The following is a 17,270-nucleotide window of genomic DNA, read 5'->3' as shown; positions in this document are numbered from 1 at the left end:
GGGCTCTGAGCCCCTCCTAGTCGTAAGGCCCCAAGTCCCACGTGCCTTCAGTCACAGCACAGCAGACGGCAGTATGATGAGGAGTGTGCTTGAGAGCAGCAGTGTATTCCTCTCTGCTGTGCTTTGCGCCCCACCCTGTCACTGAGCCGCGGCCAGCTCACCCTGCCGCCTCTGCCCTAGCATGGGCTGGGTCCTGTGTTCCCCCAGGACTTTGCCTCTCAGCATTGGACCTGCTCTCCTGTTAGTTGAAATCACTAGATGCTGTGGCGGGAAGTCTTTTATTGCAAATCAGTGAATTGTCACAGTAGTTTATGAAATCAGTCTTTGGGGACTCAGCTGCTGCAGTTCATTCCCCAGGACTGCTCCTGAGCTCCTGGTACCTCTGAGTATCATCTACCCCTTGGCCCACAACCTTTCCCAGCACCTTGGCTTTGGTAGGCACTGCATGAACTGTTAGAATGAAAACCGTGGCGGGGTTTCTCAACCTGCAGAAGGGAAGCCTAGACCATAAACTGTCAAGAAGCGGTGATTCCGTGAGCGCATGAAGAGCTGCTCCTTATTGTTAGTCATCCCGGAAATGCAAATCAAAACCACAGTGAATATACCACTTAACACCCACCAAGATGGTTATAATAAAAAACGCAAGCAGTAAAAATCATTGGTGAAGATGTGGAGAAATTGGAACCCTTGTATATTGCTGGTGGGAATGTCAAATGGGGCAGCCGCTGTGGAAAATAATTTGGTAGTTCCTTAAAATGCTACGCAGAGTTATTAGGTTGGTGCAAAAGTAATTGTGGTTTTTGCAATTGTTTTTAACCTTTTAAACCACAATTACTTTTACACCAACCTAATACTGTATGTTTCTACAATATACCAGTTCTATTCCTAAATAGAGAAATGAAAACAGACATCCATACGAAACTTGTAAACAAATGTCCATAGCAGCATTACTCATAATAGTAAAAAAGTGGAAACAACCCATTGTTGGCTGATGAATGGATAAACATACTCATACAGTAGAATATTATGTGGCAATAAAAAAGAATGGAGTACTGAAACATGCTACAACATGGATGAACCTTAAAAACACTATGCTAAGTGAAAGAAACCAGATACAGAAGTCATATGTTGTACAATCCCATTCATAGGAAAGGTGCAGAACAGGCAAATGTGTAGAAATTACTGGTTGCCTTGGACTAGGAGGCAGGGAGGATGGATGGAGGGAATCAGCGTTCTGATGGGTGTGAAGTTTCTTTTAGGGTGATGAAAATGTTCTAAAGATACATCATTTACGATTCTATACATATACTGACATCCATTCAGTTGTATACTTTAGGTTGGTGAATTTTATGATATGTAAATTGTATTTCAGTAAAGCTGTTAAGAGGAAAAGCAGCAGCAGCAGCGACTGGCTTGCTGTCCCTCTGACATTTTCCTCACTGTGCCCTCTGTCTCCCCTTACCTGTCTCACTGCTCCCTTTCCTGGAAGCAGAATGGAATGCTGACTCGCTGAACTGGACTCTCATTTCGTTGTGCCTTTCTCTGGGGTTGCTGTGAGGTTTAATTATGGTACATTGAAAAGTTCCTTATAAAATGAAGGCATTTGGGAAGATGGCCAAAATCAATAATCCTCAGAATAAAGCAGATGCTCTGATCCTTTAAAAAAAAAAAAAGAAATCCGTGTAACAAACCCAGGAAGAATGGTTGTTTGTGTCCTTGTAGTTATGGCAGTCACACTTGCTGCATGTCCAGATTTTGAGATATCCTGTTCTGTGTGACACGTAGCTTGGACATCATGAAGGAGCTTCTATGATAAGTTGGATTTTGATAAGTGATAATGGGAGAAAGCAGGCAGAAAGAAGCGAGGACAGAGAGACATAGCCATAGCAGCAGAAGAGGGTATTTTATGGGACCTGGAAAAGGGATTGGTGGAAGATGAGGGCAGAAATTTGACAGCGGTCCAGGAAGTAATGTACATATGGAGGACAAAACTGAAATTCGAAAAATGCCAACTGCCAGTCAAGCATAGGGGCCTACTTTTATTGGAAGCTGTGGCACACTTGCCTGTCTGCCGTTGTTCCCTTTTCCCTGGATCCATTAGTCTATTTATGTTATTCAGTAAATTGCTTTTAGAAATACTTCTGTCTGTATTAAAACAGTAATGACTGTCCTTGTGTGAGGGAAATGCTTGTTCTATAAGCCTTTGGTTTCTGATTGACTCCATACTATGTCTGTGTAGACAGTAACCCCCCCCCCACACCCATCTTTTACAACTAACTAAAGTGTCTCCTTTAACTTCTGACACGTTCTCTTTTTGCCTTATATAGGAAACCACTGATTGCTTGTGTGGAAAAACAGCTATTAGGAGAACATTTAACAGCAATTCTGCAGAAAGGTAGATTTTTCCTAACTCTTGTGTCAATTAAACTGAATGATAGCTCTTAATTCGTTAAGAAAGTAAGTAAAACATAAATAATAGTGTAAGGACATTTGTTATTGTAATAAGACGATCACTAAAAATCATTAAAAATAATGAACATATTAGCCCTTGAGAAATTAGTTAAGAGAGATATTGAAAGGCATGTGGTAGAACTACAATTTATGTTGAAATCACATTAAATACTATCCAGGCTAAAAGGTTCCAAGAGACCCTCTAGACTACAGACAGCTTGCAGGTAGGTCCTGACATAAGAGTCGTCGTCCTTCGTTGTGTCATTCACATTCTGACACACAGGTGATGCGCAGAATGCTCCTGCGGGTGTAGATGTACAGTTGGACAGGCTGTTAGATTCTCGTGGGCTTCCTCCCCATGCACTCGATTGGCTGAGTGTCAGATGAACTGCCAAATATGTGGTCTGCTTGAGCCAGAGTACACTTTTTTGTCCTGATTATCCTAGAAAAACAAGCAAACAGAAAATAAAATACATTATATTGCTAACTGTACAGTTCTACCTCTCATTTTACATTCCCCTTGTGATCTTAAAGCTTTGTTAAAGAGTAATTCAAACGTTGGTGCTTTGCACCAACAGTGAGACTGCTTCATATAGCCTATACTAGTGTATAATGATATATTCTTCAATCTGTATCTTTTTTTTATTTCTACCCTTTAAATTGTGCTCAAGTCTCTGGAAATTATAATGAGCACAGTTTAACCTTTTACAACACTGTAGTACTTAATGTTATGTTTTATAAGTATTTAATGTTACCATTTGAAAGTCATTTTGGAACTATAGGATCTGTTACAAGGTATTGGAAACCTTTAAGTTTTTTTGGTTTCTTTTGTGTGTTTTTGTTTGTTTGTTTTTTAAATTAAAGTTTATTAGGGTGACAATTGTTAGTAAAGTTACATAGATTTCAGGTGTACAATTCTGTAATACATCATCTATATCTCACATTGTGTGTTCACTACCCAGCGTCAGTTCTCTTTCTATCACCATATATTAGACCCCATTTACCCTCTTCTAGAGCCCCACTCCCAGAAACCTTAAAGTTTAATTTTGGAAAGGCTCTAAATAATACCCAAATAGATTGTGGTTTGGATTCTGTTTTGCCAGATAGTAGTAGTATCTCTAATGAGATACCTAAAAGTAGGACTTCCAAGTGGAACCAGAATAATGCCAAAAGGGAAGAGAATTAGCATTATTCAGCACTCCTTATGCTTTGTGTAAATATCTTTTAGTCCTTGAACAACCCTGTAAAGTAATTACCCCATTTCACAAATAAGAAAACTGAGGCTCAAAACAGCTTGACATTGGTGCCTCAAGTCACAGCTCATAAGTTGAGAGCTAGGGTCAAATCTGGATGTCTTTCTACTTATACTGCATTGAAACGTACACAGCTGGTATGATTGTACATGAATGAGATCTTAATTTAACGTCCACTTAAAGTGCATTTGGAATTCATACTATGTATTTTTAAAAAATGAGTCATAAAAAAAGGAACTTCGAGTAAATAAAAATTCTCGTGATTTTTTTCAAGAAATTGGTGAATTATATGTATGTAGGCGCTTTCTAATAAAATACCTAAGTGTTTTTAGAGGCATTTAAAACAGAAAACTGTAATTTTTGAATTCCTAAAGAAGACATTAGGTTTTCAGTAAGATAAATTATAAAATAAAGTAGATCAATAGATCAAAATATAATTTAGAGAAATAACAAACTTTGGAGCCTTGTTAAGGATCTGTAACTCCAGCCTACAGTGCATTTGTGCACATCTTTAAACCACCTTCAATGTGTGGACATTGTGCCCGTTTGAAGAGGAATCTGCAGCTTTACGAAGTAACATGAGTAGTTCAGATTCTCACACTTAGCTGTGTCTCCATTGGTATCATAGAGCAGGTATTTAGAAAATTTCTGGAAAGTTCTGATTGTGGTATGGTTTTAGAAAATCTTTGTAGGCATTTAAAAGCTAAAACAGGAAAAAACCTGTAAAATGCTGTGTTAAAGTACTTCAATATCTGATAAATAATAAATGTTTTTCTCTCAGTTTATTATATATGTGAGTAAAATTAATCAGTTAAAAGATTAGATTTGATAACTTATCCTTTGACAAATACACTTTCAGACTGATGGACTAAATCAGAAGTAACTTGGAATCACAAACCTCCCAGGTCAAAGAGTTGGTGTGAGTGTTTTTCAGATCACTGCTGCTTTAGTGACGTGAAAAAATAAAAAATACGTCTCCCAGCATGGTCTGAAAAATAAGATTCACCTAATAGGATCTGTCTCAGATATTGCATTAGACCAACTTGCCTATATAGAAATAAGCAATATTCCCTAAATTTCTTAATTACATATTAACCTTTTTGTGATGCACACTATATTCCAGTTTAATTTTTATTCTCACTGACTTACTGATGTGATATGCTAATATTTACCGTGTGGTCTCAGGGCTTGATCACCTGCTTGATGAGAACAGAGTGCCCGACCTCACTCAGATGTACCAGCTGTTCAGCCGAGTGAAGGGCGGGCAGCAGATCCTGCTGCAGCACTGGAGCGAGTACATCAAGGTGTGTGGGGTTTGTCTTGACAGTGATGCTAGCTGTGCTTTGCGCCGGGGTGGGTGGCCCATTGCAAGGAGACGGCAATGCCCTGGCAGAGGGAACTGGACTGTTTGGAGGTACCTCTGTTTTTCCATTGCAGGTAATCAGGTAGATAGTAGTCTTCCATTTCGTTCCAGATCACTTGTGCAAACTTTTTTTAAAGATAACACCCTTCTGAGTGTAAACATGACTTAAAAGGCTGCTGTTTGGCTGTTTCTTATCAGCATAAATTAATAAGTTTAATTCTACAATCATGATTTTTAAAATGTAGTGATTTTTGTGAATCTGCTTTTCAAACATGGTATCATGCCTTTGCACAGTAAGAACTATTACACATTTTGGTACATCAGGATGGGGTATATGTTAATTTCCTAGCAATCCAGAATTTATTATTGAAACGTACACTTGTATGTTTCTGTTGCATGCATGTGTATATATGTTTATGGTTATAAAAAGGCAATAAGAGGGATCCTTATGGTGCTGGAATGTTTGGTGTCTTGACCGTGGTGATGGGTGATGGGTACACAAACCTGCACAGGTGATAAAGTCTGGAGAACTTAATCCACACACAAATGAGTTAGAGGTAAAAGTGGAACTACCTGGGTAAGATGGGTAGATTGTATTATACCAATACCCGTATCTTGGTTGTGGCGCTGCTCTGTAGTTTTGCCAGATGTTACCATCAGGAGAAAAATAGACAAAGTGTACAGGGATCTCTTCACCATTTCTACTGCATGTGAGTCTATAATTATCAGAAGAAAAATTTCAATTAAATAAAAAAGATAAAGCTTTCATGCTGCTTTATGGAATAATCAGGCCTGAAGTTGTATATTAATCGACATGTGGAAAGTTTGTACACGCACGCACACGGCCACCCCAAGATTCTATACAGTGATGTTGAGCTAAAAGTCTTAAGTGACTTAGGCTGGATCAGCAACAGAGCTTTACATTAAGGAAAGGCTAACGGAGATTTAGGGTTTTGCCAACGAGTACTCCTTAGGGAACAGGAACAGGTGCTGAACACAAAAAGTTCATCTTTGCAATTTTCAGTATGGGTAGTAAAAATCAGTGATGTAACCACCCTTCCTGAGTATCCATTCATGCTAGTCAGTTACACTATAACAAAATAGGAGATTACACTCAGCACGCTATGCCATTATCAAAATAGAGCTGATCCTTGCAGTGCGTGTACATTGTTTTCAAATGCAGTCAGTACACAGGGTACAGAGTGAGAAGTAGGTCCCACTTGTGGTCATACAGTGTCCCTCTCCAAAAGGCATTTATACCAATTTCATTTGTACCTTTTCACTAATAATCTGCTTCCACATGCATGTATGATGCATGTATGATGGGTAAGTATAAGTGTATACCAAAGACCACTTTTTCAAAAAACATATATTACATTGACTATTAATTGTATACAACACCTCTTCAGCTGGTAGTTTGTATCCTCAGCTATTGTTGCATACAGACCTTTAGTAGTGTTTAATATAGTTATTTTTGAATTAAAAATACAAGCTAAAAAACTATAGTTAGAAGTGAAGGAGAAATAAAGTAGTCAAGAAATCCAAATAGGTGTATTGGGTTAACAGGAATTCATTTCTGTTTGAGAAATTTATAAGTAAAAGTTCTTTAAAAAGCAATGGAAATATTCCCAGTAATTTATAAATTCTTCCAGAAGCATAATTGTAATGCTAAAGCATTAATTGTATGCAGTAGTCCCCTCCCTTATCCGCTGTTTCACTTCCTGTGCTTTTTTTAGTTACCCACAGTCAACTGCATTCCAAAAACATTAAATGTAAATTAAAATTCAAGAAATAAGCAATTCATAAATTTGAAATTGCAAGCCATTCTGAATGAACAGCATGGTGAAATCTCATGCTGTCCTGCTCAATCCCACTTGGGACATGAATCAACCTTTTGTTCGGTGTATCCATGCTGTATATATTACCCATGCATTAGTCACTTAGTAAGCTGTCATGATATCAGTGCTTTTGTTCAGTTAACCCTGATTTTACTTAATAATGGCCTAAAGCGTAAGAGTAGTGATGCTGGCAATCAGATATGCCAGAGAGAAGCTATTATAAAGTATATGTACATATAGGAAAAAACATAGTATATATATAGGGTCTGGTAATCTTCACGGTTTCAGGCATCCACTTGGGGTCTTGGAACATATTCCCCGAGGATAATGGGGCACTACAGTATTCACTTAATTTTTAGAATGCAGACTGAATTTGTGAAACTTTTAAACTCTCATGATTGTTTGATAGCAGGAGAAAATAATGTGTGGTATCATAAACCTGTTGATGACTGTGTGTGTTTGTTCTTGTAGACTTTTGGGACAACAATTGTTATCAATCCTGAAAAAGATAAAGATATGGTGCAGGACCTGCTGGATTTTAAGGACAGAGTGGACCACGTGATAGAAGTGTGCTTTCAGAGGAATGAGAAGTTCATCAACTTGATGAAGGAATCCTTTGAAACGTTTATCAACAAGAGGCCAAATAAGCCCGCAGAACTGATCGGTAGAAAAACATATTTCTATATATTTTTTTAATATGGGAAAATAAGGTATAGCTCAGGCAAACTTTTTCTCAAAATATTCAAGTTTCTTACGGGAAGGGTAGGGGAAGGATTTGTATCACACCTTATTAGGGGATAAATTTTTCAAAAAACCATGTACACATTGTGTGCATATGTATATATTATATACATACATACATATGTATGTATGTATATAAGTACATTGTATTTCCATAAGGGAGAATGTAGTAGTAATTCTGTAAAAAATGAGGCTTGACTTCACAAAAGAAGGGATGATAAAGATTCATTCTAGTGTGCATTTCCTGTTCTAGCAGCTCCAGAGCTGTATTTTGTATTGGTTCTCTGTCTTGATTACAAGCAAGTAATTTCTGCTCGGAAATTGGATTGAGAAGGTTTGTTGTATATGATGCCTGTGTGTTATGAGGATAACTTTACCAAGCTCTAGATAATACTTAACTATTTAGTCACTATCTTTGTATCCTCTAATCAGTATTAAAATAGGATAAATTGGATGGGATCTCAAAAGAGCATATTTTAAGATCAAACAGTTGGTGTTTGTTTTTTTAATATACATACACACTTGATATGAGTCTTCCTTTATCAGACATGATGGCAAACATTTTCTCCCAGTCTGTAGCGTGTGTTTTAATTCCTTAAAAGTGTATTTGAAGAGTAAATTTTTTAATGTTAACGAAGTCAATTTTATGTATTTTTTATACTTCGTGCTCTTTGTGTTCTATTTATTAGGTTGGTGCAAAAATAATTGCGGTTTTTACAATTATTTTTAACCTGTTAAACCGCAGTTACTTTTGCACCAACCTAATGAATCTTTACCCCAAGGTCACTGATTTTTTTTCCTGTATTTTCTAGAAGTTTTATAGTTTTAGTTCTTACATTTAAGTCTATGATCCATTTTGAGTTCATTTTAGAATGTGGTGTGAGGTAGCAGTTCAGCTTCACTCTTTGCCATGTGGATATCCAATTGACCCAGCACCGTTTGTTGAAAAATATTCTTTTCCCTATTGAATTGTTTTGACACTTTTATTGAAAATCAACTAGGCCTGTTTCTGGACTCTGTTCTTTTCCATTGATCTATGTCTATCTTTATATCAGTACCACAATTTCTTGACTGCTATAAATTTATAGTGAGTGTTTTTAATTTTAAAATAAGTTTCAGGTGTACAACATTATAATTTGACATCTGTATACACTACAAAGTGATCACCCCTTAAAGTCTAATAACCATCCATGACCATGCAATTGACCCCCCTTCACCACTTAACATTATATGCTCAAAGTCCATGTTGTCATAAATGGTGAGACTTCATGCTTTTGTATGACAGTAGTATTACATTGTTTATATATTTGCAGAAGGTGCCAAAAAAATGTATACACATTTTAAGAAAGGAAAAACTGTATTAAAATTGTAATTTGTAATACTCAATATATAACAAAACAAAACCAGTAACAAAAGATGAATACAAGTCACGTATATACATTTTTTTGGCACCCCGGTATATGTACATGTATATACTGGGGATGCCAAAAAATGTGCCAAAAAAATGTATATATTTTTATCTTAAAATGTGTATACATTTTTTGGCACCCTCTGTATACACACACACACACATACACATATATATCGGAAGTGCCAAAAAATGTATACAGGTGGACACTTTGGTCAATGTTGCTCAAGCAGTAGTTTGCGGTAATCAGATGTGTCTGGATGCTGATGGTAACCACTTTGAGCACCTCTTGTAATTGCAGAAGTCAAACGTGACTTGTATTCATTTTTTGTTATCGGTATATATGAGCATTACAATTTTAATACAGTTTTCCTTTCCTAAAATGTGTATACATTTTTTTGGTACCCTCATATCTTCTTTATCTGTTCATCCACTGATGGACACTTGGGTTGTTTCTATATCTTGTCTAATGTAAATAATGCTGCAGTGAACATAGGGTTGCATACATCTTTTCAAATTAGTGTTTTGGGTTTCTTCACATAAGTACCCAGAAGTGGAATTGCTGAATCGTATGATGGTTCTAGTCTTAATTTTTTTGAGGAATCTCCATATTGTTTTTCATAGTGGCAGCACCAATTTACAATCCCACTAGCAGTGTACGAGGATTCCCTTTTTTCTGTATCTTCTCCAACATTTGTTATTTCTTATCTTTTTGATAATAGCCATTCTAACAGATGTGAAGTGATATATATCTCATTGTGGTTCTAATTTGCATTTCCCTAATAATGATGTTGAACATCTTTTTATGTGTTTGTTGACCATCTTTGGAAAAATGTCTACTCAGATCCTCTGCCCATTGATTGTTTTTGTTGTTGTTGTTTAGTTGTATGACTTCTTTATATATTTTGGATATTATCCAAAGTATGATTTGCAAATGTCTTCTCCCATTCAGTAGGTTGCCTTTTCATTTTGATGATGGTTTTCTTCACTGTGCAGAAGCTTTTTTGTTTGATGTAGTCCTGTTTATTTTTTTATTTTGTTTTCCTTGCCTTTGGAATCAGATCCACAAAAACAGCACTAAGACTGGTGTCAAGGAGCTTACCTCCTGTTTTCTTCTAGGAATTTTATGGTTTCAGGTCTTACACTTAATTTTTGTGTATGGTGTAAGATAGTGGTCTATTTTCATTCTTCCACAATGTGGCTGTCCAGTTTTCCCAACACCATTTATTAAAGAGACTGTCCTTTCTCCCGCATTACATATTCTTGGTTCCTTTGTCGTAAATTAATTGTCCACGTATGTGTGGGTTTATTTCTGGGACCTCAGTTCTGTTCCATTGTTCTATGTGTCTGTTTTTGTTCCTATACCATATTGTTTTGATTACTATAGCTTTGTAGTATAGCTTGAAGTCAGGCAGCATGAGTCCTCCAGCTTTGTTCTTTTTCAAGATTGCTTTGGCTGTTTGGGGTCTTTTGAGGTTCCATATACATTTTAGAATTATTTGTTCTAGGAATATGCCGTTAGAATTTTGGTAGGGATTACACTGAATCTGTAGATTGCTTTGGGTAGTATTAACATTTTAACTGTGTTACTTCTTCCAATCCCTAGCATGGAATATCTTTCCATTATTTGTGTCTTTAATTTCTTTCATTGGTGTCTTACAGTTTTCACTGCCTTAGTTAAATTTATTCCTATTTTATTCTTTTTGATATAATTGTAAATTATTGTTTTCTGATAGTTTATTAGTGTATAGCCACAAGTTTCTGTGTATTGAGTTTGTATCCTGTGACTTCACTGGATTCATTTATTCTAACAAATTTTTCATGGTCTTTTGGGTTTTCTATATATAGTATCACGTCTGCCAATAGTGACAGTTTTACTTCTTCCCTTTCAGTTTGGATACCTTTTATTTCTTCCTAATTGCTGTGGCTAGGACTTCCGATACAATGCTGAATAAAAGTGGCGAGAGTGGGCATCCTTGTCTTGTTCTTGATCTTTGAGGAAAAGCATTCAGCTTTTTATTGTTGAGCATGATGTTAGCTATGGGTTTATGTTGAGGTACGTCCTTCTATGCCCACTTTGTTGAGAGTTTTTATCATAAATGGATGTTGAATTTTACCAAATGTGTTTTCTGCATGTATAGAAACAATCATATTTTTACCATTCATTATGTTAATGTGCTATATCATATTGATTGATTGCAGATGTTTGATGTGCAGAACCATCCTTGCATACCTGTTATAAATCACACTTGGTCATGGTTTATAATTCTTTTATTGTATTGTTGAATTTGGTTTGCTAATATTTTGTTGAGAATTTTTGCATTTATGTTCATCAATGGTATTATTGGCCTGTTAATTTTTTTTTTTATTTTGTGTGTGTGTGTGTGTGTGTGTGTGTGTGTGTGGTTTCCTTGTCTGGTTTTGGTATGGAGGAAATGCTGGCTTTGTAAAATGTGTTTGGAATTGTTCCTCCAGTTTTTTGGAAGAGTTTGAGGATAGGTATTAATTCTTTTTTGAATGTTTGGAAGACTTCACCAATGAAGCCATCTAGTCCTAGAATTTTATTTGTTGGGAAGTTTTTGATTACTGATTCAATCTCCTTACTAGTAATTGGTCTAAATAGGTTTTTTATTTCTAAGACGAAACAGGTTTTTTTTTAAAGCCACTTTGTACAATTATTTCATAATAAAACCAAAATATATTTCAGGATTCACAGAATTTCACTAGTCAGTAAAAATTTTTAAAAATTTACAGGTGGCAAGGGCAAAGAAAGGTATGACAGTGATACAAAATTGGGCTTGTGTTAATTATTGTTAAAGGTGGATGATGGGAAGATGGAGTTCATTATACAATTATCTACTTTTGTGTATCTTCAGAATATTTTGTAATAAAAAAATACTAATAAAAGCAACAACAGAAGAAATTCATAAGGCAATTTAATTTGGCCTTTGTGCCACTTTATGGATTGTTGTTTTTCTAAACATGAATGTTTAACTCTTGGGAATTTGGGCTTCTTAGACGTCTTGGGTTCTCCCTTAAGCCAGGTCATGGTTGATTTGTGTCATCTCAAAAACAGGAAGTCAGAGTAGAATTTTTCTAATCCCTGTGTTCAGGTATAAGAGAGTGTCACCATGGATATAACCATGCGAAGCCATGAGAAAAATTCTGTCTTTTAAAGAAAGTCTTGTGTGAATTTATTTTACCACATCTTGAAGATGGGACATTCCAGTTTCTGGAGCAATAATGTGTCATGAAATCCAAGAATGTACTTAAAGTGTTTGTTCTTATATGACTTGAAAGTACATATCTTAAAAAAATCATTATTTGCCTTTTTTTAAATATATGATTTCGGAAAGGCTCCAGAATGTTACTGTCCAAATTTTGCTTTTAGAAATTAAGTATGTCCTTTTTTCTATTTAGAAAATGCATTATATAACAAATACTAATTTTGCAAATAATTTAAACTCTTAATCTCACAGCAAAGCATGTTGATTCAAAATTGAGAGCGGGTAATAAAGAAGCAACAGATGAAGAGCTGGAGAGGATCCTCGACAAAATCATGATAATATTCAGGTTTATTCACGGTGAGAAGTACTCTGTATGTTATTTTTATTAACATTGGGCACATAGAAAATGCACATAATCAGAATATCCATATTGGGATCCTATATTTTCTTCAGAAAAATTGACTGAAACTTTCCCACTTTCATGTTAATACTGGAAATAGAGTGATGGCCTCCCACTGATTAAATTGAGAGTATTCCTTTGTGGAAGTTTAATACACGAATTCACTGAAATTAGAGCTGGTTTGCATCAGAATGAACAAATACTTCCTAGGGTTTTTCAGCAGTTAACATGAACATTTGCGTATTAACTGTCTGATGTTTTGTGTTGCTCTCATTTGGTTATAAATAGGTAAAGATGTCTTTGAAGCATTTTATAAGAAAGATTTGGCAAAAAGACTCCTTGTTGGAAAAAGTGCCTCAGTCGATGCAGAAAAATCTATGTTGTCAAAACTAAAGCACGGTAAGCATGTGGGACCTGGGGTTCTGTCCTCCCTCCGTGCTAGGAATTTTTGCACTGACAACATGTTGCCCCTGTGTTTTTACCCCCCCTCACTTGTGTCCCAGAGTGTGGTGCTGCTTTCACCAGCAAACTGGAAGGCATGTTCAAGGACATGGAGCTCTCCAAGGACATCATGGTCCATTTCAAGCAGGCAAGTTGTGTTTTTCCAAGTAAAACAGGTTTTTAAAAAGTGTCTCACTTTAAATTATGTGAATGATTATGTAAATTATGTAAATAATTATATAAATTATGTAAAATCCTCATCCTTAAAAGTTACATTGTATTCAAAGAACTTAAATTCACAATGACAAAGAAAAATAATCCCAAAAAATATATAACAAAAATTTGATTTAAGGGGCGGCTGGGTGGCTCAGTTGGTTAGAGCGCGAGCTCTCAACAACAAGTTTCCAGGTTCAATTCCCTCATGGGATGGTGGGCTGTGCCCCCTGCAACTAAGATTGAAAACAGCAGCTGGACGTGGAGCTGAGCTGCGCCCTCCACAACTAGATTGAAGGACAACTTGGAGCTGATGGGCCCTGGAGAAACATACTGTTCCCCAATATTCCCAATAAAAAATTTTTTGATTTAAGTGACTCTAATGGTACCTTACATTGGTGACATAACCAAAGTGGAAGAAAAAATATTTCAAGTGACTTTGGAACACATGTGGCTTCAGTAGAATATGTTCTAAGGACTAAAATAAATGCAAACACAAGTTAAACTGTATTTTGAAAATTATACCATTTTTTTATAAATTAGTTATTTTTTATGACATCCTAAAATAATTATTTTATCTTGATTTTCTGTTTTTAGTATATGCAGAATCAAAGTGACCCAGGCTCTATAGATCTAACAGTAAATATACTTACGATGGGATACTGGCCAACATACACACCTATGGAAGTACATTTAACTCCAGAAGTAAGTGTTTTAAAGACTATTTGTCCTTTATTTTTAATATATTAGTGCTGCCAAAGCACTATAGACTTTTTCCCTTGTTACTCGTATACCATCTTATCTTTCAGGAATTATTTAATGAGCAGTTTTTTAAAATCACACAGTCAATCCAAAATCAAAGTGATCGCTTTGGTCCCTGTCCACAGCTCCTTCTGACTCACCTATGTCCATTGGCTGACCATCTACGGGGCACTGACACAGGCGCTTGTTGCAGTAGTTATTGCTCGTCGAGCTGTAGCTGCTGCTTGTCTGGTTATTTTTTCCTTCCATTATAGACAGTGCCCAAGTCTTGTGAATGGTACTATTGAGGACTTGGGGTACTCGGGGGATTTGCAGATAGGAGGGAAAATCCCGGGCTCAGGAACTTAAAATCTAGTGGGGGAAACAACACGAGCACCATTAATTATAATGCCAGGTGATGTGGGGAAAGGGCTGGTTCCATTGTGGGATCTGTGAATTAAAGATGAGCATGGATGAGGGCTTTCCAGCTGAGGGGCCTTCCAGAAAGGGCAAAGAAAGGCAGAGTCGTGGAAATTGGGAGCCTGGGTCAGCAACAGTCCTTGAAGCTGTTTTTTCCATTTCTAAGACAGTATTCATTTCTTAACTTTCTTTTGTTCCTGAACCCACTGGTCAGTTGCTTTTGTAGTTTTTTTTCTTCACCTGTATCTTAAATGCTACCATTCTCCAGAATCCCCCCTCAGCTCCCTTCCCATTCCCTCTCTGTGAACTCAGCCCACACCAGCTCTCAGCCTCTGGCCTATGTGTCCACTTGCCCACTTGAATGTACTCAGATGTCCCAGACTTAACATCCAAGACTGCTCCTATCACCCGTCTCCCTCTCTCCTTGAATCTCCATCATGTGGGGAGTGGTGATAGCATCTTAACCAGTTTTTCTACTAGATGTGAAGGCTCTGTATGGCCCTGCTCACCCACATGGATGTCATACTCTCTCTATTCTAAACTAGTTGTGGGCCCCAAACCCACTCAGTTCTCTCATCCTCTCAGGCCTACATATGTAATCCTCTAAATGGAAGCTCCTTCTCCAGAAAACCTCCATAAGCCATCGGTCACCAGCAGTTGGAGCTTGTTAAGACTTATCTCCCCAATCACCTTCACCAGAAAACGCTCCCTCACTTCCTCACCCCACTTCACCTCTGCTGGATGCAGACTCCACCCTGGGTGTGCCTCTCTCATGGGGCTGCAAGTTTATTCACTTCTTATTTTGGAATAGTTCAGACTTATAGGAAATTAGTAAGAATAGTTCAGAGAATTTCCAGTGCCCTTCACCCATTTTTTTCTTGTAGCACTACCACATGTGCTTCATCATTCTGTTTCCACGTATGTGCGTGCCATTTTTTTCCTGGTCCATTTGCGAATAGACCCTTACTAAAATAGAATTTACCCTTACTACTTTGGTGGGTAGTTCCAAAAACATTACTAGAGCATGTTGTCAAAGTCAGACAGTTAACACTGATGTAATACTTTCATCCAATATACAGCCATATGCTGATTCTGTCCGTTGTCCCAGCTCTGTCTTCTATAGCTTTTTTTCTTGTACCACATCCAGCGCAGGACCCCACATTACATTTATTCATCTCTTTATTCTCCTTTCATCTATAACAGCTACACAGCCTTTCTTTTTCTAGGACACTGACGTGTTTTAGAAATACAGTCCAGTTTTCATAGATTGTCTCTCAGTTTGGGTTTGTTTGATTAAATTCAGGTCATGCATATCTAACCAGAATCCTTCATGGCAGATGTCATTTCTTCTCAGTATCACGTCCAGAGGCATACACTGTTCATTTGTCCCCATTGGTGATGTTACATGTAATCACTTGGTTAAGGTATTAGCCAGTTTCTCCACTCTATTGTTGGTATTTTTCCTTTTATAACAATTTGTGGGGAGATATTTCAAGACTATATAAACCTCTTATTTCCCCATCAGACTCTCACCAGCTTAAATCCTGCCTGCATGCATTTTTTATTTTGACGAGCAGTGATTTTTTTTTTCCTAACTCCATGATTTCTCTGTATTTAGAAATCGGCATTCTACTCTAAGAGTGTTCCCTTCTATTCCATTAATTATTTATTTATCTGTAACAGTATGAACTCATGGATTCTTATTTAATTATGTGATGCTCAATTTGTCCCATATTGGCTGGTAGGAGTACTTTTCAAGTGGTTCCTTGTCCTTTCAACATACTCCCTGCATTATTGGGTACTTTCTTGTTTTCTAGCAAAAGATGTTTGAGGCTTACCTTACCGTATTTTTTTAATTGTGGTAAGAGGTAACTATAGTTTACCTTTTTAAAGTGTGCAGTTCAGTGGCATTGTTATTTAACTGTCATCTCTATCTTATTCAGAACATTTTCATCATCCCAAACAGAAATCCTGGACCCATTAAGTAATCACTCCCATTCCACCTCCCACCCTCTCACCACCGTGCGCGTGCGTGTACACACACACACACACACACACACACACACACACACAGAGCCCCAGCTCCTGGTAATCACTAATCCGCTCTCTATGGATTCGCCTATTTGGACAATTCATGTGAACAGAATGATATGTGGCCTTTTGTGTCTGACTTCTTTCGCTTAGCATGTTCTCGAGGTTTATCCATGTTGTAGCAGGTATCAGTGATTCATTCCTTTTTAAGGCTGAATAATGTTCTGTTGTATGGGTAGACCACACTTTGTTTATCCATTCATCCGTTAATGGATACTTGGGTTGTTATCACGTTCAGCTATTGTGAATAATGCTGCTGTAAACAAGAGTGCAATTTTTGTTTGAATAGCTGTGGTCAGTTCTTTGGGGTATATCCCTAGAAGCAGAATTTCTGGGTCATATAATAATTCTGTTTAATTTTTTGAGCAACTACCAGTTTTCCACAATACATGTATCATATTACATTACCATCAGCAATACACTAGGGTTCCAGTTTCTCCACATCCTCACCAGTATTCGTTATTTTCTGTTTATTGCTCATAGCCATCTTAGTGGGTGTGAATCGATATCTCATTTTAAGAGTTCTTTATATATTCTGTATATCAGATCCATATCATGTATGTGATTTGCAAATATCTTCTCCCATTCTGTGAGTTGTCTTTTTATTTTCTTGATCGTGTCCTTTGCACAAAAGTTTTTAATTTTGATAAAGTCCAATTAATTTATTATTTCTATTGTTATTT

At 36.8% G+C, this 17,270-nt stretch overlaps 1 protein-coding gene across 2 annotated transcripts in view; it reads left to right on the top strand.

Annotated features, from left to right (window-relative positions):
• The window catches only part of CUL4A (cullin 4A), a 56,928-nt gene that overhangs the window by 27,470 nt on the left and 12,188 nt on the right, over positions 1–17,270 (top strand). For both annotated transcript variants that reach the window (XM_088793658.1, XM_088793657.1), the window contains exons 9-15: positions 2,328–2,395; positions 4,890–5,008; positions 7,377–7,569; positions 12,534–12,638; positions 12,970–13,080; positions 13,185–13,270; positions 13,933–14,040. In XM_088793658.1, the coding sequence (XP_088649784.1) occupies positions 2,328–2,395; positions 4,890–5,008; positions 7,377–7,569; positions 12,534–12,638; positions 12,970–13,080; positions 13,185–13,270; positions 13,933–14,040 (790 nt within the window). The remainder of the gene's footprint in view (positions 1–2,327; positions 2,396–4,889; positions 5,009–7,376; positions 7,570–12,533; positions 12,639–12,969; positions 13,081–13,184; positions 13,271–13,932; positions 14,041–17,270) is intronic.

Source organism: Rhinolophus sinicus, chromosome 16, assembly GCF_057876585.1.
Source record: "Rhinolophus sinicus isolate RSI-liver-muscle chromosome 16, RSI-T2T, whole genome shotgun sequence".
NCBI classification, from domain to species: domain Eukaryota; kingdom Metazoa; phylum Chordata; class Mammalia; order Chiroptera; family Rhinolophidae; genus Rhinolophus; species Rhinolophus sinicus.
Note: the sequence above shows the minus strand (reverse complement) of the source record. Positions and strands in the feature narration are given on the sequence as shown.